This window comes from Pollachius pollachius (assembly GCF_949987615.1).
Source record: "Pollachius pollachius genome assembly, chromosome: 15".
NCBI lineage: Eukaryota > Metazoa > Chordata > Actinopteri > Gadiformes > Gadidae > Pollachius > Pollachius pollachius.
In genome coordinates, this window is record NC_136948.1 from 2,793,325 (window position 1) to 2,820,622 (window position 27,298).

General features: G+C 49.0%; 4 protein-coding genes across 10 annotated transcripts in view; 2 read left to right on the top strand and 2 right to left on the bottom strand.

Moving 5' to 3' along the window:
• Nucleotides 1-6,556, bottom strand: LOC307086744 (uncharacterized protein). Of its 7 annotated transcripts, none has more exons than XM_079752058.1 (9): nucleotides 6,431-6,556; nucleotides 5,777-5,898; nucleotides 5,033-5,171; nucleotides 4,492-4,613; nucleotides 4,249-4,359; nucleotides 1,453-1,559; nucleotides 1,060-1,150; nucleotides 813-946; nucleotides 1-149 (listed from the first exon to the last, which is right to left on the bottom strand). In XM_079752058.1, exons 1-8 carry the CDS (start codon nucleotides 6,525-6,527, stop codon nucleotides 827-829), a joined length of 909 nt encoding a protein of 302 aa, XP_079608184.1. In that variant the 5' UTR covers nucleotides 6,528-6,556; the 3' UTR covers nucleotides 1-149; nucleotides 813-826. The 7 variants fall into 7 exon arrangements, with proteins under 7 accessions (XP_079608184.1, XP_079608179.1, XP_079608181.1 ...); XM_079752053.1 differs by having other exon boundaries at nucleotides 1-179; XM_079752055.1 differs by having other exon boundaries at nucleotides 1-335.
• A 288-nt stretch (nucleotides 6,557-6,844) lies between these two features.
• On the top strand, nucleotides 6,845-13,463 carry srp54 (signal recognition particle 54). Its single transcript, XM_079751825.1, has 17 exons — nucleotides 6,845-6,964; nucleotides 7,299-7,353; nucleotides 7,457-7,543; nucleotides 7,842-7,933; nucleotides 8,320-8,404; nucleotides 8,663-8,767; nucleotides 8,923-8,989; nucleotides 9,080-9,137; nucleotides 9,370-9,520; nucleotides 9,903-10,051; nucleotides 10,139-10,239; nucleotides 10,673-10,759; nucleotides 10,925-10,998; nucleotides 11,081-11,189; nucleotides 11,692-11,862; nucleotides 12,174-12,269; nucleotides 12,898-13,463. The coding sequence occupies exons 3-17, from the start codon at nucleotides 7,466-7,468 to the stop codon at nucleotides 12,987-12,989; spliced, it is 1,515 nt and encodes a 504-aa protein (XP_079607951.1). The 5' UTR covers nucleotides 6,845-6,964; nucleotides 7,299-7,353; nucleotides 7,457-7,465; the 3' UTR covers nucleotides 12,990-13,463.
• Nucleotides 13,464-13,937: 474 nt separating this feature from the next.
• The window catches only part of sec23a (Sec23 homolog A, coat complex II component), a 20,490-nt gene continuing 7,129 nt past the window's right edge, over nucleotides 13,938-27,298 (top strand). The window contains exons 1-12 of the mRNA XM_079752379.1: nucleotides 13,938-14,041; nucleotides 15,847-16,099; nucleotides 16,872-16,929; nucleotides 17,007-17,093; nucleotides 17,967-18,203; nucleotides 19,209-19,288; nucleotides 20,302-20,446; nucleotides 20,869-21,027; nucleotides 21,508-21,623; nucleotides 22,051-22,174; nucleotides 23,602-23,682; nucleotides 24,826-24,915. Of these exons, the coding sequence (XP_079608505.1) occupies nucleotides 15,879-16,099; nucleotides 16,872-16,929; nucleotides 17,007-17,093; nucleotides 17,967-18,203; nucleotides 19,209-19,288; nucleotides 20,302-20,446; nucleotides 20,869-21,027; nucleotides 21,508-21,623; nucleotides 22,051-22,174; nucleotides 23,602-23,682; nucleotides 24,826-24,915 (1,398 nt within the window). The 5' untranslated portion in view covers nucleotides 13,938-14,041; nucleotides 15,847-15,878. The remainder of the gene's footprint in view (nucleotides 14,042-15,846; nucleotides 16,100-16,871; nucleotides 16,930-17,006; nucleotides 17,094-17,966; nucleotides 18,204-19,208; nucleotides 19,289-20,301; nucleotides 20,447-20,868; nucleotides 21,028-21,507; nucleotides 21,624-22,050; nucleotides 22,175-23,601; nucleotides 23,683-24,825; nucleotides 24,916-27,298) is intronic.
• Nucleotides 24,651-27,298, bottom strand: part of LOC307087000 (uncharacterized protein) — a 3,458-nt gene continuing 810 nt past the window's right edge. The window contains exons 1-3 of the mRNA XM_079752380.1: nucleotides 27,105-27,298; nucleotides 25,944-26,097; nucleotides 24,651-25,112 (exon numbers count right to left, since the gene is read on the bottom strand). The exon at nucleotides 27,105-27,298 is cut by the window's right edge and continues 810 nt beyond it. Of these exons, the coding sequence (XP_079608506.1) occupies nucleotides 24,908-25,112; nucleotides 25,944-26,097; nucleotides 27,105-27,298 (553 nt within the window). The 3' untranslated portion in view covers nucleotides 24,651-24,907. The remainder of the gene's footprint in view (nucleotides 25,113-25,943; nucleotides 26,098-27,104) is intronic.

Sequence of the window (27,298 nt, forward strand, 5' to 3'; positions counted from 1 at the left end):
ACAACAAACACAAATATTTGGATAAAAATATGTAAACCATCCAAACTATGACGCAATGTTGAGATTCTGATTGTGCTGGAACCCTTGATGTGGTGGTCTGGACGGAGCAGCTGGACAGAGTCTGGACGGAGCTGTAGAGGTGGAGTCACCTGTAGAGGTGGAGTCACCTGTAGAGTCACCTGTAGAAGTAAGGTCACCCGTAGAGTCACCTGTAGAGGTGGAGTCACCCGTAGAGGTGGAGTCACCCGTAGAGTCACCTGTAGAAGTAAGGTCACCCGTAGAGTCACCTGTAGAGGTGGAGTCACCCGTAGAGGTGGAGTCACCCGTAGAGTCACCTGTAGAAGTAAGGTCACCCGTAGAGTCACCTGTATAAGTAAGGTCACCCGTAGAGTCACCTGTAGAGGTGGAGTCACCTGTAGAGGTGGAGTCACCCGTAGAGTCACCTGTAGAAGTAAGGTCACCCGTAGAGTCACCTGTAGAGTCACCTGTAGAAGTAAGGTCACCCGTAGAGTCACCTGTAGAGGTGGAGTCACCTGTAGAGGTGGAGTCACCCGTAGAGTCACCTGTAGAAGTAAGGTCACACGTAGAGTCACCTGTAGAGTCACCTGTAGAAGTAAGGTCCCCCGTAGAGTCACCTGTAGAGTCACCTGTAGAGGTGGAGTCACCTGTAGAGTCACCTGTAGAAGTAAGGTCACCTGTAGAGTCACCTGTAGAAGTAAGGTCACCCGTAGAGTCACCTGTAGAGGTAAAGTCACCTGTAGGGTTAAGGTCTCCTGAGTCTCATATAGAAGTGTAGCTACCTGTAGAGTTACCTGTAGAGGTCGGGTCAGAGCACCCTGTACAGGTGGATCTCTCTCAGGGCGTCTGGGTCGCTGTCTGCTCCCAGGTTCACATCATAATCGATAGGAACCTCTTCAACCCATTGGCTGGCGTCTAGCCCCTCCCCCTGGAAACAGCAGACCTCAGACAACATGTCCGTACTGCAGCACTGTGTTCTGTCCACACGTCTGTACTGTGTTCTGTCCCACGTGTCTGAGCTGCATTAGTGTAGTAGTGTACCTGTAGAGCGGAGAAGGCCTCCTTAAGACTGGGAACCGTCACCAGCAAACACCCTTGCCTCCGGAAGTTATGGATAATAAACCGCCACGCTCTGTAAACACACACCCATTTTAATGTGTGTGTGTTATTGTCTGTTAGTAAGTGTGTGTGCTTGTCTGTTAGTAAGTGTGTGTGTGTGCGTGTGTGTGTTTGCTGTGTGTGTGTGTTTGGTGTGTGTGTGTGTTTGGTGTCTATGTGTGTGTTTGCTGTGTGTGTGTGTTTGGTGTGTGTGTGTTTGGTGTGTGTGTGTGTGTGTGTGTTTGGTGTGTGTGTGTGTGTGTGTTTGGTGTGTGTGTGTGTGTGTGTTTGGTGTGTGTGTGTGTGTGTGTGTGTACATGCTACATAGGACCTTACTTTATCTGTTCACTGGGTTCCATAAAGAACTCAAAGACGTTGTTCATGACCAGAACATCTGCCTGCTGGACCACAGCTGGCTGAGAGCAAACATCTGCATGTAACACCTAGAATATAAACATCTGTATTAACACCTAGAATATAAACATCTGTATTAACACCTAGAATATAAACCTCTGTATCAACTCCTGGAATATATTATTAAAAAAATGAGTTCTAAAAGTTCTATGTAAAGAAGCAGTTCACATAGAAGCTCTTTTCTGTAGATTATATGTGTATTATAAGCAGTATGGATAGATTATAGAAGCAGTATGTGTATAAACAGTGTGCATAGATTATAGAAGCAGTGTGAATAGATTATAGAAGCAGTGTGTAAAGATTATAGAAGCAGTATGTGTAGATTATAGAAGCAACATGTATAGATTTTAGAAGAAGTGTATATATATCATATAAACAGTGTGCAGGGCTCAACGCTAAGGTTTTTTTCCACTTGCCCGGTCGGGCCAGTGGGTCTGAATTCTACTTGCCCGAAGTCAATTTTCACTGGATCCAAATATAAATAGTTTTTTTTATTAGTGGTTATCAAATAACGACAAAGATTCAGGTAAATTGTTATATTTGACCTTTATTTACTATGTATGAATGCATCTGACATTGTTGGAACATTTGTATTTTTTCTTTTGAGGTTTTATCCCATATTTTAAACTTTGGCACTCGTAATATATTACATCAAAAAAAAAAAATAATAATCCCCTCACACCCGACGTGCTCTCTGACCTGCTGACAGCCATCGTCCTACAACACGTTCCGCATTGAAGTTGGCAACTGCTGGCCCCTCGATGCTAATGTATAGGAGTTTCCACAGCATATCAACTGAAAGGCTGCCACGCCAGTCAGATTTTATGCGTTTCATTGCACTGAAGCCACGCTCACAAGCAGCAGTGGAGAGTGGGAGCACGAGGATTAGCTCAACCACCATCAGCAGGTTGGGGAAGCTCTGTAGCCTGTCAGGATCTTTAAAAAAGTCTGCCCATACCTTGGTTTGTTGAGCCTGGGGCAGCGCTTTTATGACCACTTTGGCACTGGGCCACTCTTGGTGTCTTGCCTGACTCCTGTCACAGCCCGCCCTATCCAGTATCTCGGTGATCACAAGTAGATGGTCCGCTCCAAAGCTGGTCAGCTCTGCCTCCTCTTTGGGCCACTCCCTTGGGTCCACCAACCTTGCAGCCACTAGAAGAATTTTGTCTGACTCCAGGCTCTTGAACCGGAGTTGGCTCTTCAATCTAACAACATAAGATGTCTTTTTGAATTTTGTTTTAAAGGCAGGGACGCAAATAAAACATTTAACACCGTAAACACAACTAAATGAGCCCTTTTATGAACAACAGTCTAATTGAACTGTTAACCATGTTCTTATTTTTTTAATTTCCTACCTGTTAAATCTATCCCTGCTCTCCTGGCTAAAGCTCTGTAGCTGAACTGCATGGAAGTGGCCCTCTGCTGACTCCTGGAGAAAGGTTTCAAGGCTCTCTCCAGCTGTTGTGCTCATGCTTACAAGCATGAGCAGTGTCGTCTCAAAGGCCTGTAAGGCCTCACCGTCCTCCTGAAGCTTCAGACTTAAACTGTACTGGATTACAATGTCACCTATTTATCAGCTTTGTGATAACCACATTTGCCTCCGCGTTCTGTTTAGTAAAAATAACCGGCAAGGACGGGTTATCAGCAGCCCACTTAGCTGCCATGCGAGCTGGCACCAAGATGCTGCTTGCTCTTATCGTGACACTCAAGCATCTGCTTTCTGAAAGATGACGTTCCTTTAAAAAACGAACCGCTTTTATCCGCCGTTGACGGGAACTTAAGGCAAACCACGCAGAACATAGTTGGTGATTCCTCCACATCCTTGAGTATAACCCAGGGGAACTCCTTCTTCCAGGATGCTTGAAAAGTTCGCTTACGCTTGAGCTCGTACGCAGCCATCTCCCAGTTCTTCATCAACTGACTGCGGCGGGCCCGCTACCTGCCGGGAATCTCGCGATCTCGATTTTGATTGGCCGAAGCCACATTCAAATAAAATCAAATAGAACACCAAGCATTACAAGCATTATCCGACGAGGCCAAGGGGAGGGGGCAACATAATAACTTTATCGATGATGATCGTCCAAAACCTTTTTTTCTGATTTTTTATTTATCTATTTATTTTTTGCTTCGAGTCCTCCACTTGCCCGAACGGGCAAGCGGGTTGTCATAGTTACTTGCCTGACGTGGCGTTTTACTTGCCCCGGGACGTCGGGCAATCCTTATTGTTGAGCCCTGGTGTGTATATATTATATAAACAGTGTGTGTAGATTATAGAAGCAGTGTGTATAGATTATAGAAGCAGTATGTATAGATTATAGAAGCAGTGTGTGTAGATTATAGAAGCAGTGTGTATAGATTATAGAAGCAGTGTGTATAGATTATAGAAGCAGTGTGTATAGATTATAGAAGCAGTGTGTATAGATTATAGAAGCAGTGTGTATAGATTATAGAGGCAGTGTGTATAGATTATAGAAGCAGTGTGTATAGATTATAGAAGCAGTGTGTATAGATTATAGAAGCAGTGTGTATAGATTATAGAAGCAGTGTGTGTAGATTATAGAAGCAGCGTATATATATTATAGAAGCAGTGTGTATAGATTATAGAAGCAGTATGTATAGATTATAGAAGCAGTGTGTGTAGATTATAGAAGCAGTGTGTGTAGATTATAGAAGCAGTATGTATAGATTATAGAAGCAGTGTGTATAGATTGGCAGTACCTGCATGCGGTCTGTGAAGCCGTACTTCTCCATCACTCCGTTCTGCAGTCTGACAAATTCCTCAGAGATCTCCACCCCAACCAGCCGTGCAGCAGCACTGTACACGTACCCCTACACGCACACGCACACACACACACACACACACACACACACACACACACACAGGGTCAGCCCACCTACTGTATTGACATCTGTAAAGGAATGTGGGGGGTGGGGGGGGGAGGAAGGGAGAGCTGTGGTTACCCCGTACAGAACCGCCCCCAGTCTAGAGCCAACGTCCAGCAGGGTTCTACCCGCCAGGTCTGGAAGAACGTTCTGGAAGAGGAACCGGAGCTCCGAGATGGAGAACGAGTGAGAGATGAACTCTGGAAAGGAAGAGGCAAAGATTAGAGAGCGGCGGGAGACTGCGGTGTAAGACCGAGTGTCGGGAGAGGGGCCATTTTCTATTTGACCATTTTGCGTGTTTTTTTAAAAGGCGAATTTCAAAGTTCTCAGCTACAAAGTGTTTTTTTGGGAAAGACATGCTGCATAAACACATCATGTTTCCCAACCTTAAAATAATCCTTTGAATAATCAGGATTTCAACATCGACCAAAATAATGGTGATTAGGATTTTTTCCATAATCTAGCAGTCCTAGTCGGGAGGGGCGGGGCCTAACCGAGGGGGGAGGGGCGGGGCCTCACCGAGGGGGGAGGGGCGGGGCCTCACCGAGGGGGGAGGGGCGGGGCCTAACCGAGGGGGGAGGGGCGGGGCCTAACCGAGGGGGGAGGGGCGGGGCCTCACCGAGGGGGGCGGTGAGTTGGGACCCGCAGCTCCGGCAGAAGGTGCGGCTGAGCCGGCCGTCCTCACACAGAGAGTCCACCTGCTCCTCGTCGTACAGGAAGGCATCCACGTGCACCGCCGGCCTGGGCTGCTGCTGCATCTGCGGCCAATCAGGACAGAGCTGCTCAGCAGGGGGCGGGGTCAACCTGACACGGAGAACCTGGACTTTGTTTGGAACACTTCGACCAACGTGTCCAACACAAAGCCAACGGGGCGCAAAGGACCACGGGACACAGTTTGCGCTGGGGGCGTCGCCTTGTGGTATGTCGAAAAGGGGGCGGGGCAAAGGTTGAACTTCAATGGACTTCGTGCCAATTGGCTCACAGAGTCGCTGATGGCTTTGTGTTGAAGTCACTCCAACGCAGTCGACTTCGGCTCACGCTGCAGAACCTAGGGAGCGTGCCGCGCGCTGCGTCAAGGCTCAGTCATGGTTCAGCGTCGACGCAACGCAACGCCCACGCTGACACTTTGACCCAGTCGTGAACCTGTTTCGGTCCTGCGTCGGGTTTCAGTGAGAGGACCAATCGCAGCCCTTGCTGCTGTGTCGCCTCGACGGAAGGTTAACAATTTTGGGAGGCGCACGTCAGAGCCCTTGCGGTGGACGCACGGACATAACGGGTCCGTGAACCCCCTTGCGTTGCGTCGACGTGGAACCATAACTGGGCCTTTGGGCCTCGGCCGGACTGACGTGCGGGCGCCGCCCACCTTCTGCAGGGCCAGACGCTCCGAGACCAGCATGGCCTCCACCGGCAGACCGCTCCTCAGCTCCTCGGCGATACTCCTCAGAACCACCGCCTCGTTCTCCACCAGCAGCTCCTCCAGCTCCTCTGACGACACAGGACACACACAGAGCACCAGAGTCCAGTTCAAAGACCCTCGACAGCAGCGTTACTGAGACCCCTGGGCGGTGGTAGTATGACGCACAGGACAGAAACCACTTGTTGCTGAAGAGTTCTCTGTTTTGGGTTTGGTTGGGTCTTACAGACACACTGAACACACTGAACTTATCTTACGGGGCTCGAGGTGAATGAGTTGAAGGACCTCTGGAATAGAGGATAGAGGATTATAATAATGCATCATATCTTCACCTCCTGAGCTACTGGGAGGGGTTACTGGGAGGGGCTGGTGAAGCAGTCAGGTTATGCTGCTGAAATACTATACTTATCAACAGCTATAGTACTCATTATTATTTTACAGATATGCGTTTTAATTGCTAGACCTGCTTATTGTAATACATAGAATTATTCACAAATTATTTGGGAGAGAGGATTGTTGCTCTCGTCCTATCAGAGTAATACAATAATAAAATACATGTTGTTGGACAATACTGTTGTGAATGAACAGCTCATCGACATATACCTGAGTTTTTCATCCAATCAATGACGCGTGAAAGATCGGTTGGCAGAACTGTCGAGAGCAGGTTCTTAATTTCATTTTTTGCTGCGGAAAAGTTCATTTTCTGTGACAGATGGACGGCAGTGCGTGTTTCCCCGAGAGCCCGCGTGTAAACCTCGCGAGATCAACGTGTTCGGCACTCCAAAAAGGACTGTTTTCTTATTCATTTATATTTTGTCACGTACCTTTTTGAATACAAACTTGTGGGTGTGTGTAAATAAATGGCAGGATGAATAAATGGATGATTTGACTTTAAGTCACAGAATTGTACGGTTATTGAAATGCAGCGTTTATTAGTGATTCCGGTAACTCCGACAGGACGTGAACACAGCATCAGGGACTTCCTCCGGGGTCATGAAGAAAGTTATTTCCGGGTCGTGTGATGTGATGACGTCTTGACTGGTTTATACCACAGCTGGTGAACATCGCGGACCACACACCGAAAAAGAACTAGGAAACGGACTCTATTTAATCAGAATAACGGAGACATCGTCAAAGGTATAAAAGCTTTAATCAGCCACGGCAACCCCGGCTTGTCTCGGGACATTCGTTAAGCGAGAGTTAGCTGTTGAGCTAGTTTCGTTCAAGGCTAACTAGCACAACAGCTAACTAGTTGCTACCAGTGCTCCACGGAATGTCCTTCCTTTCTAAAGTACAGTAATATCTGATGTTTGAAGGTAAAACACACGTGTTAAACGGCTATGGTCTGACCCCAAGATACCTGTCCGTTGAAGTATTGTGTTATTCTGTAATACTTCGTCATGTCTCTGGTTTGCCTGGGACCATCCACTGATGAAGTATTGTGTTATTCTATAATATTTGTTGTGTTCAGGCTCCACGCGTCGCGGTCATCTTCCTCCGCTCCTCGCCCAGCGGGTCCACACCAGGTCCGGGCCTCTCTTGTTTTTTATGTGACGCAATGAGCTGAAATGGTTCTATGTCGTTCTACAACGGGTGTCTGATCGGTCTGTTTCTGGTTTTGTTGAGCAGACAGTCAAGATGGTGTTAGCAGATCTCGGTAGAAAAATCACCTCGGCGCTGAGGTCTCTCAGCAATGCCACCATCATCAATGAAGAGGTACGTACCCGAGACGGATACTTAATCAACGAAGTGGTAGTGGTGATCGAACAGAAAGAAACCGATATGTCTTGGTGATCGTGGATAGCATGCTCTCTGTTCTATGGAGAGACGGAACAGAAGCCCCTCTGGTCTCTATTATTTTAGAGACCAGGTGCTGAGTCAGCACTGGGGTCAGGAGGTGTCTCCGTTCAGATGCTTCATACTCCCATGAGGAGATGTGTGTTAAGGTATTGAACTCGAGGCCGAACTCTGTGTGTGTGTGTGTGTGTGTGTGTGTGTGTGTGTGTGTGTGTAGGTACTTAATGCCATGCTGAAGGAGGTGTGTGCCGCCCTCCTGGAGGCTGATGTCAACATCAAGCTGGTCAAACAGCTCAGAGAGAACGTCAAGTGAGTCCAACACACACGCCACAACCCACACACCACAGACACGCAGCCGGACACGACGATACAATGGGGGGGGAAATCAAGCTGGAAGCGATACAAGAACCGCATCACAAAGTACATCTGACCGATTATTTTGGAATGTGTTTCACATGGATAAACTGCTTTTCAATGGAGCAGGCTGGATCTGGCGATACGATTTGTAAACGCAGTATTGCCCCCTGGCGTATACCTTAACAGAGAAACACAGGCAGCTCGTTGTGTCTCTTAGTCGAGACGTAGATTTTGGCAAACCTGCTGTACGCAGAGCTGTAAATCCAGCAACACACGCCATTATGTTGTAGTGCCCTTTCTCTCTCTCTTCATCTCTGCGTGTGTTTTGTCCCTTTCAGGTCGGCCATAGACCTGGAGGAGATGGCGTCAGGACTGAACAAGAGGAGGATGATTCAGCACTCAGTCTTCAAGGAGCTGGTCAAGGTGAGCATACCGTCATAGTCTGACTGACTGTCCTACTGACCGAATTCTACTGGTCTACTGAGGTCTACTGACTACCGCAGAGCCCTACTGATTATAGCCCACAGTTCTACCTGCCTGCAGAGTCCTACTTACCTACAGTTAGACAAGCCTACCGACCACAGTGATACAGATCTACAGACCACACAGTCGTACAGTTCCCCCTTAAGCAGAGTGCTGGCCAGACGGCGATGTGTCATGTGTGTGTGTGTGTGTGCGCAGCTGGTGGACCCTGGTGTGAAGGCCTGGACTCCAACCAAAGGGAAGAACAACGTCATCATGTTTGTCGGATTGCAGGGCAGCGGGAAAACCACCACCTGCTCCAAGGTAACCAATGACTAGTCCTCCAGTAGACTAGTCGTACCTCAACTAGTCCTACCTCGACGAGTCCTTCTACGACTACTAATCCTGCTAAGACTATTCCTACTGTTGTCCAGCTGGCCTCCTACCAGAGGTAGTAACTAGATGTTGTTGTTGTCTAGCTGGCCTACTACTACCAGAGGAAGGGGTGGAAGACGTGCCTCATCTGTGCCGACACCTTCAGAGCCGGTAAGCGCTGCTGTATGAACCCGTCCCGATTCTCACGTTAAGCAGACCAACCATGGACTGTTGTTGAGCGAATCTCGTCTCTGTTCCCAGGGGCCTTTGATCAGCTCAAACAGAACGCTACCAAAGCCAGAATTCCCTTCTACGGGAGGTAAGGACACTCACACTCACACCCTCTCTCAGACACACACTCTCTCAGGCACACACTCTCTCAGGCACACACACTCTCAGGCACACACACTCCCTCAGGCACACACACACTCACTCACTCACTCACTCACACTCTCCGACACACACACAAACACTCTCAGTCACACACTCACTCACTCACTCACACACTCACTCACTCACTCACTCACTTGTGTAACGGGACGTCCCCTTAGCTACACGGAGATGGACCCGGTGGTGATCGCGGCCGAGGGCGTGGAGAAGTTCAAGTCTGAGAACTTTGAGATCATCATCGTGGACACCAGCGGCCGACACAAGCAGGAGGCCTCGCTGTTTGAGGAGATGTTGCAGGTGTCCAACGCCGTGGTAAGTGGGAGACAACACCTCCTTTCACCAGCTGTTCTACCAACCCACCAACGAAGACTGTACAAACGTCAGGCGCACACTACCGCTCAAATATTTGGGCTCAACCACACTATTTCATGTTCTCCATGAAAACTCAGTTTTATTCAACAGCTTTCAGCTGTGCTTACAAAATTGCACAAGGGTTTTCTAATCATCAATTAGCCTTTTAACAATGTCTAGACGGTGTTACAGATTAATTTTATGTTATCTTCATTGAAAAATAAAACCAGTGCTGAATAAGGACATTTCTAAGTGACCCCAAACTTGTGAACGGCAGTAAACACCCCCACAATGAGAGGCGGAGTGAACGGCCACTGACACTGGCGTGTGTGCGTCCCCATAGCAACCGGACAACATCGTGTACGTGATGGACGCCTCCATCGGCCAGGCCTGCGAGGCCCAGGCCAAGGCCTTCAAGGACAAGGTGGACATCGCGTCCGTGATCGTCACCAAGCTGGACGGCCACGCCAAGGGGGGCGGAGCCCTGAGCGCGTAAGGACCGCCTCCACTGCAAAACACCCGGGTGTGATGGATCAATGAGTACGACTGTGCATTGAAACGTGTGTGAACCTTCCTCAGAGTGGCCGCCACCAAGAGCCCCATCATCTTCATCGGGACGGGAGAGCACATCGACGACTTTGAGCCCTTCAAGACACAGCCCTTCATCAGCAAACTGCTGGGTAACGGCCCTGTAGAGCTAGAGCGCTAGATCTGATCCCCTGGGTAACGGCCCTGTAGAGCTAGAGCGCTAGATCTGATCGGCTGGGTAACCCCTCCCATAGAGCTAGAGCGGTAGATCTGACCAGCCCCCACTGGGTAACGCCTCCTATAGAGCTAGAGCGGTAGATCTGACCAGCCCCCTGTTGGGGAACACCTCCTATAGAGCTGTGGTTAGGGTCAGTCTACTTCTATAGAGCTGTGGTTAGGGTCAGTCTTCTTCTATAGAGCTGTGGTTAGGGTCAGTCTAGTTCTATAGCGCTGTGGTTAGGGTCAGTCTAGTTCTATAGAGCTGTGGTTAGGGTCAGTCTAGTTCTATAGAGCTGTGGTTAGGGTCAGTATAGAGCTTAGGTTAGGTCTGTATGGTTCTAACTCCCTGTATTCTCCTCTGTCCAGGTATGGGCGACATCGAGGGTCTGATTGACAAGGTTAACGAGCTCAAACTGGACGATAACGAGGAGCTGATCGACAAGCTGAAACATGGTGAGATCTCTGACTAGTGACCACACGACAAGTTACCAGATAACTTGTTTCTACGAACCTGCAAGACTAGCTAGTTACTAACGGATCGTCGTATAGAGCTAGTAACTGAGTACGAGGTACCAAATGATGGTTGTGAGTACTAGTTACTAACTGTGTTTTCTACAGGTCAGTTCACACTCAGAGATATGTACGAACAGTTCCAGAACATTATGAAGATGGGCCCCTTCGGACAGATCATGGTGAGGGGTGGTGGTGGTGGTGGTTGTGGTGGTGGGGGTGGGATTGCAGGGTATAACCGATTGTTTCCTGGGGTTGTTTCAGGGCATGATCCCCGGGTTCGGAACAGACTTCATGAGCAAAGGCAACGAGCAGGAGTCCATGGCCAGACTGAAGAAGCTCATGACCATCATGGACAGCATGAACGACCAGGGTAACAACTGCACACAGACACACAGAGACACACACACAGAGACACACACAGAGACACACAGAGACACACAGAGAGACACACACAGACACACAGAGAGACACAGAGAGAGACAGAGAGACACACACACAAATACACACACATACACACAGAGAGACACACAGAGACACACACACACACAGACAGACAGAGACACACAGACAGACAGACACACACACACACACAGAGACACACACAAAAACACACACAGAGACACACAGAGACACACACAAAAACACACACAGAGACACACACAGAGACACACAAAAACACACACAGAGACAGAGACACACACACACAAATACACATGCTCATGCAGAGACAGACACACACACACAGAGACACACACACACAGAGGACATGACTGCCAGTGGACCATGTGCCGCGCTGAGGCCGGTGGGCCGTGGCGGGCTGGGTTGCCGGGCCTAGCGGCCCCCTAACGCCGTGCCCCCTCCCCCCTCTGAAGAGCTGGACAATAAGGACGGGGCCAAGCTGTTCAGCAAGGCGCCCAACAGGATCCAGCGCGTGGCGCGGGGCGCGGGCGTGGCCCCCCGGGACGTCCAGGAGCTGCTCACGCAGTACACCAAGTTCGCCCAGATGGTCAAGAAGATGGGCGGCATCAAGGGGCTCTTCAAAGGTACCCGCCGACTTACTACTACAGTACTACTGAGTACCTACTCAAAGGTACCGGCCTACTGACTACTGCAGTACTACTGAGTACCTACTCAAAGGTACCCGCAGACTTACTACTGCAATAGTACTGAGTACCTACTCAAAGGTACCGGCCTACTGACTACTGCAGTAGTACTACATTACTACTGCAGTACTACTGAGTGTCTCTTCAAAGCCAGCGGCCTACAGGACACCGCGGGGGTCAGTCCAGGGCCGCTCCAGGGTCACTGAGCCGGTCCTCAACACGCTAAAGCCTCATGTTCCCCGTGTCCTCAGGAGGAGACATGTCCAAGAACGTCAACCCCTCTCAGATGGCCAAACTCAACCAGCAGATGGCCAAGATGATGGACCCCAGAGTTCTCCACCATATGGGTACCTCCTCCCCTCCTCCTCCTCCTCCTGCTATCTCCCCTCCTCTTCTCCTCCTCCTCCTCCTCCTCCTGCTATCTCCCCTCCTCCTCTCCTCCTCCTCCTCTCTAGTCCTCCTACCCTCTCCTCCTCCTCTTCTCCTCCTCCTCCTGCTATCCCCCCTCCTCCTCTCCTCCTCTCTAGTCCTCCTACCCTCTCCTCCTCCTACCCTCTCCTCCTCCTGCTATCTCCCCTCCTCCTCTCCTCCTTCTGCCATCTCCCCTCCTCCTCTCTAGTCCTCCTGCCCTCTCCTCCTCCTCCTGCCATCTCCCCTCCTCCTCTCTAGTCCTCCTGCCATCTCCCCTCCTACCCTCTCCTCCTCTCTAGTCCTCCTACCCTCTCCTCCTCTCTAGTCCTCCTGCCATCTCCTCCTCTTCTCCTCCTCCTCTCTAGTCTTCCTACCCTCTCCTCCTCTAGTCTTCCCACCCTCTCCTCCTCTCTCCTCCTCGCCTCCTCTCTCCTCCTCCTGCCATCTCCTCTTCTCTATGCTTCTCTCACCCTCTAAACGTGTGTGTGTGTGTGTGTGTGTGTGTGTGTGTGTGTGTGTGTGTGTGTGTGTGTGTGTGTGTGTGTGTGTGTGTGTGTGCTACAGGTGGGATGGCCGGCCTCCAGTCCATGATGAGACAGTTCCAACAGGGCGCCGCCGGCAACATGAAGGGCATGATGGGGTTCAACAACATGTAACCACGGCTACGGCTCGACGCTTGACCAATTAAAAATGCTGAAGGAGCGAAGACGACGACGAGGAGGAGGAGGAGGGGGAAAGGCTGTGGTTGAGACGGCAGTAACGTCCCATAACACTGTCTGTTAGAGCAGGGGCAGAGCTGATAGTTTAATTGTAAAGAGGAGCATAAGGCCTGATCTCACAGGCCCTAATATAAGCTGCTGTCAGTGGGCGGCAGGGCAACACTCATTGTAAGATGTATTCGTCATGTTGTAATTAAAGTTTGTACACCAGAGCTCCCTCGTTTCTCATTGTACGCCGCTGTGGACTGGAAGTTGTCCGGACGCATGTGGATTAACCAACCAGGGTTCACTCATGAAGATGGTGTTCCGAACGTCTGAAATTTATTGTATTGTAGAGAAAACGCACAGCAATTTTTTATTTATTTTTTTTACAACAGATTGAAATAAACCGGGATCTAAATATAAACTGGAGCGCACATGGTTACCTGTGTCCATTGTTTTATACAAGTCATTTGCATGTTGCGTACATAAAGATGCGTATCTGGTTTATGCGTAATTTGACATTTGTATTATCCTGTAGTCGTGATGTTAAGGGAACGAGAGGCAATCATTTAAATTAAAAGTCAAGAAAGGTATAAAGTCAAGAAAGGTATAGTCAAAGTAACATTAAAATATTCCTAAATTATATTCTAAACTCTGATGCGTTTGAGAAATCAGCAGTGAAAAAAGATGCCAATATCTCGGCTCATACTATGTTTTAAGTTCATGTATGTTACGTGCTGCTGTTATAAACCCAGAATAAAGAAATTGCAGAAATGTGAAAACTGACAGGGGCGGCGGCCTTGACGTGGCAGAGAGCGTCGAGGCGCGTCGCGCGGTAGTGGCGGCGGAGCGTGGCGGTCCTGACATGAATGCACTTCAACGTGGCAGCGCGGTGCAGTGACGCGGACGCGGCAGCGGCAGCAGCCATGTTGTTGCTACGTCGTCAGTGTGTTTTGCTCAGTGCATCACTGACCCCAGACCCGCTCAGGATCGGCTCTCCATATCAGGTGTGTCAACTATGTCAACTTTTCATATCACCACGTATTGTTTGCTCTGCATCTTGACTGAACGCTTGGTTCCCCCAGTGTGTGTGTGTGTGTCTGTGTGTGTATATGTATGTGTTTATGAGGTGTCATCGCAGTGCATACTGACTTGAGGGACTGATGTGCTGACTAGCCGGCTAACTAGCTACTAGTTGTGTTTCTCACCCGTCCAGCGATCAAGTTTAGCAAAAAGAAACAACTCGTCTAAAACACGCAGGACTACATCTCTAGTTAACATCACTGGTTAACATCACTAGTTAACATTTTGGTCTGAAGGCGCATAACGTTATAAAGAAGTCTCCCAGTTTGTTGTTGACAGCATTAAATGGAAATGATCTTAACACTGCTGTCTGATCCCGATGGAGTGGTTCATCTAAACTGCTGTCTGATCCCGATGAATTGGTTTATCCAAACCACTGTCTGATCCCGCTGAATTAGTTGATTTAAACTACTCTCCGATCAAGATGAATTGGTCTATCTAAACTACTGTCTGATCCAGATGAATTGGTTTATCTAAACTACTGTCAGATCGAGATGAATTGGTTTATTTAAACCACTGTCCGATCAAGGTGAATTTATTTATTTTAACTACTCCTGTCTAATCAAGATGAATGATTGAACTATCCGTGTCTGATCACGCCTCATCCTGGGATCGCTTTAATAAAGGTGAAGATCAGATGTCATCCTGTGATGATAGACCCTGATTAGGCGATACGTCCTGGATTTCTTCATTGAACTTTGCTCCGAGGTGCAGCTCAATGGCCTTGCGTTGTTAACCAGATTGCTTTAATGTGTATTATTATCCCTGGTTCTGAAGCAGTTCTTCATTATCATTACTGTAGTGTCCTAGGAACTAGTATTATCCTATTTTCACTACTGTAGTGTCCTAGGACCTAGTATTATCCTATTATCCCTACTGTCGTGTCCTAGGACCTAGCATTATCATATTGCCACTACTGTAGGGTCTTAGGAACTAGCATTCTATTATCACTGGTGCAGTGTCCTAGGAACTAGTATTCTATTATCACTGGTCCAGTGTCCTAGGAACTATAATCATCCTATTATCACTACTGTAGTGTCCTAGGACCTAGTATTATCATTTTGTCACTAGTGTAGTGTCCTAAGAACTAGTATAATCCTGCTATAACTAGCTACTGTAGTGTCTAAGGATCTAGTATAATCAAATTATGACTACTGTAGTGTCCTAAGAACTAGTAGTATCCTATTATCACTACTGTAGTGTTCTAGGACCTAGGTTCATCCTATTATCACCACCGCTGGGCTCTGTGTCGTAGGCGTTTATAATTGGATAAGCCGAGGCATGTTGTTTTTGCTCTTCAGTTTATTGCTGAGCATCAATCAACAGATTCAACATATTTTCATATTGGCTGTCGTCATCCTTGTTCTGTAAACCATATCTCTGGAACCCACCCAGTCGCCCCAGGGTGGAATCAGACTCGCGCTGGGAACCAGTCCTCTGACAGACGGCTCCTCGCAGGCCGTGATATCAGATTCAGGATCAGGATTGCTTTTATTCCATCTTATTGTACAAGTACACAAGACTGAAATTCTTAGGCTTGGTTCCTCAGCAGCCATACACCTCAACATAGCAGAAGCAACACAAGATAAAGTAATCAAGATAATAAAAACAAAAACATGTAAAAATAAGTAAGCAGGAGTTGTGGTGGTACTAGCCACGGTGGATAACGCTGCTCAGGCAAGGCCTCATCTCCCTCCTCCTCCTCCTCCTCCCTCTCGGCCCCCCGCAGACGGACACACCCCCCCCTGCCCCGCTGTTGTCATGGCGACCTTCCCGGAGTTCATCAGTCAGAACGAGGAGCGCGACGGCGTGCGCTTCAGCTGGAACGTGTGGCCGTCCAGCCGGCTGGAGGCCACGCGCATGGTGGTGCCCCTGGCCGCCCTGCTCACCCCCCTGAGGGAGCGCCCCGACCTGCCGCCCATCCAGTACGAGCCGGTGCTGTGCAGCCGCGCCACCTGTCGCGCCGTGCTCAACCCGCTGTGGTGCGTCCCCAACACACGCCGCGCCGCACGCCGCGCGCCGGCTGTAGGGCGGTGGTTCTGGTTGTAGCTCTGGTTGTGGTTCTGGTTGTGGTTCTAGATTAAGTTTTAGTTTTAGTTGTAGCTCTGGTTGTGGTTCTGGTTGTGGTTATAGATTAAGTTTTAGTTTTAGTTGTAGTTCTGGTTGTGGTTCTGGTTGTAGTTCTGGTAGTCGTTCTAGATTTAGTTGTAGTTCTGGTTGTAGTTGTAGTTCTAGTTGTGGTTCTAGTTGTGGTTCTAGTTGTAGTTCTAGGCGTAGTTCTAGTTGTTCTAGCTGTAGTTCTGGTTGTAGTTGTGGTTGTAGTTGTGGTTCTAGGCGTAGTTCTAGTTGTTCTAGCTGTAGTTCTGGTTGTAGTTGTGGTTGTAGTTGTAGTTCAGGTAGTTGTTCTAGTTGTAGTTCTAGGTCAGGTAGTTGTTTTAGTTCTAGTTTTAGATGTTCTAGTTTTCGTTGTAGTTGTCGTTCTAGGTATCGTTCTAGTTGTAGTTCTAGTTGTAGTTCTAGTGTTAGGTCTAGTTGTGGTTCTAGTTGAAGTTCTAGTGTTAGATTTAGTTTTAGTTCTAGTTGTAGTACTAGTTGTAGTTCTAGTCCTGGTTCTAGTTGTAGTTCTTGTCCTAGTCGTAGTTCTAGTTGTAGTTCTTGTCCTAGTCGTAGTTCTAGGTGTAGTTCTTGTTCTAGTTGTAGTTGTAGTTGTATTAAGTCTTTCATGATGGAGTAATGTCTGCCCTTCCATTGCAGCCAGGTGGACTACCGGGCCAAGCTGTGGGCGTGTAACTTCTGCTACCAGAGGAACCAGGTGAGCTTACCTTCCCTTGTCCACCAGCTGTTTAGTGGGTCAAATCTCTGGTTAACCGTCTGCGTGTGTTCCTCTAGTTTCCCCCCACCTACACCGGTATCTCGGAGGTTAACCAGCCGGCGGAGCTGCTGCCGCAGTTCTCCACCATCGAATACGTCGTCCAGGTACGCTCTCCTTACTGCTGTTACTGCGAGCTACCGGCTATACTCATCTAGCTCTATTGGTGTCTGTCTGTCTGCCTGTCTGTCTGTCTCCCTCTCTCTCTCTCTCTCTCTCTCTCTCCCTCTCTGTCTCTCTGTCTCTCTGTCTCTCTGTCTCTCTGTTTGATGTTTAATACCTCTCTCTCTCTCTCTCTCTCTCTCTCTCTCTCTCTCTCTCTCTGTCTGATGTTTAATACCTCTCCCTCTCTCTCACTCTCTCTCTCTCTCTCTGTCTCTCTGTCTGATGTTTAATACCTCTCTCTCTCCCTCTCCCTCTCTCTCACTCTCTCTCTCTCTCTCTCTCTCTCTCTGTCTCTCTCTCTCTATCTCTCTCTCTCTCTCTCTCTCTCTCTCTCTCTCTCTCTCTCTCTCTCTCTCTCTCTCTCTCTCTCTCTCTCTCTCTCTCTCTCTCTCTGTCTGATGTTTAATACCTCTCCCACTCTCTCTCTCTCTCTCTCTCTCTCTGTCTCTGTCTGATGTCTAATACCTCTCTCTCTCTCTCTCTCTCTCTCTCTCTCTCTCTCTGTCTCTCTGTCTGATGTCTAATACCTCTCTCTCTCTCTCTCTCTCTCTCTCTCTCTCTCTCTCTGTCTGATGTTTAATACCTCTCTCTCTCTCTCCCTCTCTATCTCTCTCTCTCTATCTCTCTGTCTCTCTGTCTGATGTCTAATACCTCTCTCTCTCTCTCTCTCTCTCTCTCTCTCTCTCTCTCTCTCTCTCTCTCTCTCTCTCTCTCTCTCTCTCTCTCTCTCTCTCTCTCTGTCTCTCTGTCGGATGTCTAATACCTCTCTCTCTCCCTCTCCCTCGCTGTGTTCCTGGTGTCTCTCGTCCGCCCAGCGAGGGCCCCAGATGCCCCTGATCTTCCTGTACGTGGTGGACACGTGCATGGAGGACGAGGACCTGCAGGCGCTGAAGGAGTCCCTGCAGATGTCCCTCTCTCTGCTGCCCCCTACTGCCCTGGTGGGGCTCATCACCTTCGGCCGCATGGTGCAGGTCCACGAGCTGGGCTGTGAGGGCATCTCCAAGAGCTACGTGTTCCGCGGCACCAAGGACCTCAGCGCCAAGCAGCTGCAGGTGGGGACTGTTTCTGTTACCGGGTCAAAGGTTAGGGTTAGAGGCAAAGGTTAGTGTTAGGGTCAAGGGTTAAGGTTCGGGTCAAAGGTTAGGGATTAGGGTCAAAGTTTAGGGTTAGACCTCAGCGCCAAGCAGCTTCAGGTGGGGACTGTTTCTGTTACCGGGTCAAAGGTTAGGGGTTAGGGTCAAAGGTTAGGGTTAGACCTCAGCGCTAAGAAGCTTCAGGTGGGGATTGGTCCTTCTACTAGGTCAAAGGTTAGGGTTAGACATCAGACCCAAACAGCTACAGGTGTTCATCAGGTTATATTAGTTGTCATGGGTTGGGATTCAGGTCAAAGGTTAGTACAGTTCCACACGTAATGTCAGTCCTGTGTTGCTGAATCGAGGGTCAGGGTTAAAGGGCTCATCTCGAGCCACCAGGTGTGGGTGTGGTTAGCTGGTACAAGCCGTTTGGCACAGGGAAGGAATGATTTTCCTAGCGACATCACTAGTGGGCGTGTCCACCTAGATGTGTGCTGGATAGATCAGTCTACCAGCCTACCCAGTGGACTGTAGCAAACGTTGCTCATCTATCCTTCATATATCTGGGTGGACAAGCCCACTTGTGATGTCACTATATAAATCATTCCTTCCCTGTGCCAAACGGCTTGTACCAGCTAATCACACCCGCACCTGGTGGCTCGAGATGAGCCCTTTAAGGTCCAGCGCTGGGGACAAAGGTTAGTGCTGGTAGAGTTCAGCTTCAGCCAGTCAACCCACGCTAGTATGGGTATCAGCCGTTCCCTACTATTAACTGTGTGTGTTGTGCATTGCGTTGTTGTGTATTAAGGGTGTGTTGTGTAGCTGGTGTTGTGCATCGTGTTGTCGTTTATTAAGTGCGTGTTGTGCATCGTGTTGTTAATAAGTGCGTGTTGTGTATTGTGATGTTGTGTATTAAGTGCGTGTTGTGTACTGTGTTCTGTATTGTGTTGTTGTGTATTAAGTGCGTATTGTGTTGGTGTGTAGGAGATGCTGGGCCTGACTAAGCCATCAGCTGCTCAGGGAGCCAGAGGTCAGCAGGGCCCGCAGCCACCATTATCCAACAGGTACCTGTCTGTCTGTCTGTCCACCTGTCTACCTGTCTTCCAGTTTGTCTGTCCACCTGTCTTCCTGTTTACCTGTCAACCTGTCTACCTGTGAACAGGTGACATCGAGTACCAGTAGAGCAAGTAGACCTCACGGGGGACTAGAAGGACCCAGTAGACCTCATAGGGGACTAGAAGGACCCAGTAGACCTCATAGGTGATTAGAAGGACCCAGTAGACCTCATAGTGTACTAGAAGGAGCCAGTAGACCTTATGGAGGATTATAAGGACCCAGTAGACCTCATAAGGTACTAGAAGGACCCAGTATACCTCATGGGGGACTAGAAGGACCCAGTAGACCTCATGGTGTACTAGAAGGACCCAGTAGACCTCATGGGGGACTAGAAGGACCCAGTAGACCTCATGGTGTACTAGAAGGACCCAGTAGACCTCATGGGGGACTAGAAGGACCCAGTAGACCTCATGGGGGACTAGAAGGACCCAGTAGACCTCATGGGGGACTAGAAGGACCCAGTAGACCTCATGGTGCATTAGAAGGACCCAGTATACCTCATGGGGGACTAGAAGGACCCGGTACAGCTCATAGGTGATTAGAAGGACCCAGTAGACCTCATGGGGGACTAGAAGGACCCAGTAGACCTCATAGTGTACTAGAAGGACCCAGTAGACCTCATGGGGTACTAGAAGGACCCAGTAGACCTCATTGGGGACTAGAAGGACCCAGTAGACCTCATGGGGGACTAGAAGGACCCAGCAGACCTCATAGTGTACTAGAAGGACCCAGTAGACCTCATGGAGGTTAAGAAGGACCCAGTAGACCTCATAGGGGACTAGAAGGACCCAGTAGACTTCATGGAGGATATAAGGAGCCAGTAGACCTCATGGAGGATTAGAAGGACCCAGTAGACCTCATAGGTGATTAGAAGGAGCCAGTAGACCTCATAGGTGATTAGAAGGTCCCCTTATACCTCATCGAGGCCTAAACGATGACCGCAGGTATCATTGCTCCCCAGGTTCCTCCAACCGGTGCAGAAGATTGACATGAACCTGACAGACCTTCTGGGGGAGCTGCAGAGAGACCCCTGGCCCGTCACGCAGGGCAAGAGGCCCCTCCGCTCTCTGGGCGTGGCCATGTCCATCGCCGTGGGACTGCTGGAGGTAAGTACTAGGACCGCTCCATAGTGAGCCTCTGGATCTGAGAGGAAGCTTTGTGCTGTTAGTGTTGTGGTATGGGTCAGCATTAGCCTTGTGCTACTGTTGTGGTCAAGCATTAGTTTAAGCCTTGTGCTAATGTTGTGGTCTAGCATTAGCGTTAGCTTTGTGCTAGCTTTGTGGTCAAGCAATAGCCTGATGCTAGTGTTGTGGTCTGGGTTAGCATTAGCCCTGTTGTGGTCTAGCATTAGCATTAGCCCTGTGCTATCGTTTTGGACCAAGCATTAGCCTGGTGCTAGTGTTGTGGTCTGGGTTAGCATTAGCCCTGGGCTAGTTCTGTGGGCTGAGGTTGGTTGTATTGACTGGATATGCTTGGAGCCGTATTGTGGTTAGTGTGGGAGTGAGCCTGCTACTCTGCCCCCCCCCAGTGCACCTTCCCCAACACCGGGGCCCGCATCATGACCTTCATCGGGGGCCCGGCCACCCAGGGGCCCGGCATGGTGGTGGGGGACGAACTCAAGACCCCCATCCGCTCCTGGCACGACATCGAGAAGGACAACGCCAAGTACATGAAGAAGTCCACCAAGGTACTACACCTGTAGAACACACCTGTAGAACACACCTGTAGAACACACCTGTAGAACACAGCCTACATGTACTACACCTGTAGAACACACCTGTAGAACACAGCCTACATGTACTACACCTGTAGAACACACCTGTAGAACACACCTGTAGAACACACCTGTAGAACACAGCCTACATGTACTACACCTGTAGAACACACCTGTAGAACACACCTGTAGAACACAGCCTACATGTACTACACCTGTAGAACACACCTGTAGAACACACCTGTAGAACACAGCCTACATGTACTACACCTGTAGAACACACCTGTAGAACACACCTGTAGAACACAGCCTACATGTACTACACCTGTAGAACACACCTGTAGAACACACCTGTAGAACACACTCCTTTAGAGCACATCTGTAGAACACCCTACATGTACTCAACGTGTGTGTGTGTGTGTGTGTGTGTGTGTGTGTGTGTGTGTGTGTCAGCACTACGAGGCGCTGGCCAGCAGAGCCTCGGCTAACGGCCACATCATGGACATCTACGCCTGCGCCCTGGACCAGACGGGCCTGCTGGAGATGAAGTGCTGCCCCAACCACACGGGGTACTGCTCACCAACACACCACTCACCCACTATCACACATACACATACTGCACACCAACACACCACTCACTCACTCACTCACAGATACACTGACTCACTCACTCACTCTCAGACATACACAAACTTACACTGTCGATTATAATGCGTTTGTTATAGCGGCTACATGCTAACGTGTGTGTGTGTGTCTTGTAGCGGCCACATGGTTACGTGTCTTGTGTGTGAGGCTACTGTAACACACACATAGTGTATGTGTGTACGTGTACATGCTAACGTGTACGTGTAGCATCTACATGCTAACGTGCACGTGTGTGTCTGTGTTGTAGCGGCTACATGCTAGCGTATGTGTGTATGTGTGTGTGTTGTAGCAGCTACATGCTAACGTGTGTGTGTGTGTGTGTGTGTGTGTGTGTGTGTGTGTGTGTTGTAGTGGCTACATGGTGATGGCGGATTCCTTCAACACGTCGCTGTTCAAGCAGACGTTCCAGAGAGTGTTCGCTAAAGACGAGCAGGGCGCCTTCAAGATGGCCTTCGCCGCAACGCTGGAGATCAAGGTACCGACCATGTTATTATGTTCATATACACTTCATATATACTTCATATACGTCCTTATATACTTCATATACCTTCATATATACTTCATATACTTTCATATATGCTTCATATACGTTCAAATATACTTCATATTCTTTCATGTTTACTTGATATATGTTCATATATACTTGATATATGTTCATATGTACTTGATATAAGTTATTAGTATATGCTACACGTGAACCTCCTAAGAAGGCGCAATTTGATTGGTTCGCTATCTCGGGATATCGGGCAATATCCCATGATTGAGATCTCAAACTCTGGAAATTGGGGAGCGTGCGTGACGGTCATCTCACGCTAATAAAAACAAATACACCGCTAGTAAAAACAAATAAATCCGGGTGCGTTCACGTGTCATTTTTGGACTGTTCACATCAATATACTATCACCTCAGTCGCCGTGAATAGTGGGGATAGCCCCCTCAACCTTCGGTCTTGGGGGCTATTCCCCACTATTCACGGAGCCTTCAGCGAAAAATTGTTAAATATATACTTCAAATACGTTCATATATACTTCATATACATTCATATATAGGTTATATGCTATATATTCATATGTATTTCATATATGTTCATACATACTTCATATATGTTAAATATAGTTGTGATGCACTATTGGCTGCCCACATGAAATACTTGTTTTAATTTGAAGAATTTCGTTTTATTCAGTTAACCTTCACCCTTACATTGAACATTTGGGAATCATGAATTTCCACCAATTACACTTAATGTCGCATGTTTAACCTCCATTGGTTAATTTGTTCATGTCCAGTCACATTCAGAGGAATTGTCAGCCGGAGAAAAGCATTGCTGTTCTGTGATCAATACATATCCACCTTTGATATATCAGCATACAATCAGCTGATCAGAGATCATCAGAATGGAGGTGATGATCCCATTTACCAATCAGAATGGATGTGATTACAACATTTTAAATCAGAATGGATGTGGTTATAACATTTTAAATCAGAATGGATGAGATCACATTCTAACAATCAGAATATATGTGATCACCCTTTAACAATCAGAATGTCTGATCACATCCTAACAATCAGAATGGATGTGATCACCCTTGAACAATCAGAATGTGTGATCACATCTTAACAATCAGAACGGTGTGATCACATCTTTAGAACCTCAATTAAACTATACAATATTAACAGTCTGAATATAATATATATTTAATAATCGGTATGTAATAGAAGTGGTAGTTGTATGGTGGTGGTGGTGGTGGTGGGGATGGTAGTTAGCCATGGTGATAGTAGTGATATTAGTAGTGGTAGTCGTGGTAACATTGCTGATAGTAGTGATAGTAGTAGTATTCATGGTAACAGTAGTGGTCGTCGTGGTAACAGTGCGTTGTGATGATGCGTCCCCCCCCGCCCCAGACCTCCAGGGAGATAAAGGTGTCGGGGGCCATTGGTCCGTGTGTCTCCCTCAACGCCAAGGGCCCCTGTGTCTCCGAGAACGTGAGTCAGCTCTGGGGGTGCTTCTGTGTGTGTGTGTATTAATGTGTGTATATTAATGTACGTGTGTAGGTGTGTGTATATGTGTGTGTGTATGTGTGTTTGTTTGTGTGTATTAATGTGTTTGTGTGGTTGTGTGTATTCATGCATGTGTGTGTTTGTATGTATTAATGTGTGTGTGTGTGTCCGTATTAATATATATGTGTTTGTGTGTATTAATGTATGCCTGTGTGTGTGTGTGTGTGTGTGTATTAATGTGTTTCTGTGTGTGTGTGTATTAATGTGTGTATATTAATGTACGTGTGTAGGTGTGTGTATGTGTGTGTGTGTGTGTGTGTTTGTTTGTGTAATAATATATATGTGTTTGTGTTGGCATCAATGTCTGTATTAGGGGGTGTGTGTATGTGTTTGTGTGTATTAATGTGTTTGTGTGGTTGTGTGTATTCATGCATGTGTGTGTTTGTATGTATTAATGTGTGTGTGTGTGTCCGTATTAATATATATGTGTTTGTGTGTATTAATGTATGCCTGTGTGTGTGTGTGTATTAATGTGTGTGTGTGTTTGTGTGTATTAATGTATGCCTATGTGTGTGTGTGTGTTAATGTTTGTGTGTGTATTGATGTGTGTGTGTCTGTATGTGTGTGTGTTTGTGTGTATTAATGTGTGTGTGTATTAATGTGTGTGTGTATTAATGTGTGTGTGTGTCTGTGTGTGTATTAATGTGTGTCTGTGTGTGTATTAATGTTTGTGTGTGTGTGGGTGTGTATTAATGTGTGTGTGTATTAATGTGTGTGTGTGTGTATCAATGTGTGTGTGTATTAATGTGTGTGTGTGTGTATCAATGTGTGTGTGTATTAATGTGTGTGTGTATTAATGTGTGTGTGTGTATTAATGTGTGTGTGTGTGTGTGTATCAATGTGTGTGTGTGTATTAATGTGTGTGTGTGTGTATTAGTGTTTGTGTGTATTGATGTGTGTGTGTGTATTAATGTGTGTGTGTATTAATGTTTGTGTGTATTAATGTGTGTGTGTGTATTAATGTGTGTGTGTGTGTATTAGTGTTTGTGTGTATTGATGTGTGTGTGTGTATTAATGTGTGTGTGTATTAATGTTTGTGTGTATTGATGTGTGTGTGTGTGTGCGCAGGAGATCGGCACAGGGGGGACCTGCCAGTGGAAGATGTGCGGTCTGGATCCCAGCACCACCCTGGCCCTCTACCTCGAGGTCGTTAACCAGGTAGGCGGAGGTCAGAGGTCACCGGCGGGGGCGGGGTCAGCGGCGGCGGATGTAGGGGGGTCGCCGCCGGGCTGTGATTGGCCAGGTCCGTTGTTGAGTGGGCGGAGCTCTGTGGTGGACTCTGAGGCGTCTTTCCTGATTGGTAGAACACCTGAGTTACCCTGGCAACGGCCCTCCTCAGGGCGGCCCTGTAGCTGCTGCTTACACACACACACACACACACACACAGGGAGACACACACGCACACACACACACACACCCACATACACAGGGAGACACACACACAGGGAGACGCACGCACGCACGCACACACACACACACACAGGGAGACACAAACACACACACACACACACACACACAGGGAGACACAAACACACACACACACACACAGGGAGACACACACACAGGGAGACGCACGCACGCACGCACGCACACACACACACACACACAGGGAGACACAAACACACACACACACACACAGGGAGACACAAACACACACACACACACGGAGACACACACACACACACACACGCACACACACACACACACGCACACACACACAGGGAGACACACACACACACACACACACACACGCACACACACACAGGGAGACACACACACACACAGAGGGAGACACAAACACACACACACACACACACGTACACAGGGAGACACACACACACACAGGGAGACACACGCACACACACACACAAACACACACACACAGGGAGACACACACACACACACACACACGCACACACACACAGGGAGACACACACACATGCACACAGGGAGTCACCCACCCACACAGGGAGACACACGCACACACACACACACACACACACACACACACACACACACACACACACACACACAGGGAGAGACACACAAACACCGACATGCATACAGACGCACAGAGAAGCACACACACATGCACACACACTTTATTCGGTGGTTTATCTGCAGTAGGTGAACTTGGTAGAGAGAAGGACGTTGTGGTGAGGATGAGGAGGGGGGAGGGGTCTTACGTCTGGCTCATGGAGAAGCTCCAGGGGTTGAGGGAGGGGCAGCACAGCAGCAGGCCGGCCGACAGGCAGCTCACCTCCGCCGGGACGGCCTGTCCACCCAGCGCCTGGTACACGCCCACGCAGATGTAGGGCAGCCAGCACACCAACACACACCCTGACACACGCACACCAGCAGACGGGCACGATCGCAATCACGCACGCACACACACAAAAGCACAAACCAGTACGGATTGCATGACCAATGTTAAGGATGTTGGCCCCGCTCCCATCAGGGCGGAGGCTTCCTAACTTCAGGAAACGCACCGACGGAGGACATGCACAGAAATATGCTCTCAGACTTATGACATCGCTACCGTTTAAAATGTCCATGGCTGACCTCCAGGGAAGGAGTATCGACTGGGCAATAGGGAAAGGTTATTGTCCTGAGTCTGACCAATAGGGCGGGACTAAGGTCCTATGACTGACCAATAGGGCGGGTCTATGGCCCTGAGGCTGACCAATAGGGTGGGCTGTGGTCCTGAGGCTGACCAATGGGGCGGGGCTATGGTCCTGAGGCTGACCAATGGGGCGGGACTATGGTCCTGAGGCTGACCAATGGGGCGGGACTAAGGTCCTGAGGCTGACCAATGGGGCGGTACTAAGGTCCTGAGGCTGACCAATAGGGAAAGGTTATTGTCCTGAGGCTGACCAATAGGGTGGGCCTATGGTCATCAGGCTGACCAATAGGGCGGGACTATGGCCCTGATGCTGACCAATAGGGCGGGACCATGGTCCCGAGGCTGACCAATAGGGCGGGACCATGGTCCCGAGGCTGACCAATAGGGTGGGACCATGGCCCTGATGCTGACCTTTAGGGCGGGACCATGGCCCTGACGCTGACCAATGGGGCAGGACTAAGGTCCTGAGGCTGACCAATAGGGCGGGTCTATGGTCCTGAGGCTGACCAATAGGGCGGGACCATGGCCCTGACGCTGACCAATAGGGGCGGGACCATGGCCCTGACGCTGACCAATAGGGCGGGACCATGGCCCTGATGCTAACCAATAGGGCGGGTCTATGGTCCTGAGGCTGACCAATAGGGCGGGACCATGGCCCTGAGGCTGACCAATAGGGCGGGTCTATAGTTCCGAGGCTGACCCATAGGGCGGGCTGTGCACTGACCTGAGGTGGCCAGCAGCAGGCCTGCGGTGCGGCTGTAGCTGCTGGCGGGGACGTAGAAGCAGTGGTCCCGGTTGCAGGCGAAGGTGCCGCGCCGCGCCTGCCTCCGGGCCGTGGCGGCCATGCAGGCCTGCAGCGCGCACACGGCCCCCAGCGGCAGCAGCGCGCCCACCAGCAGCACGTACATGCTGAAGCCC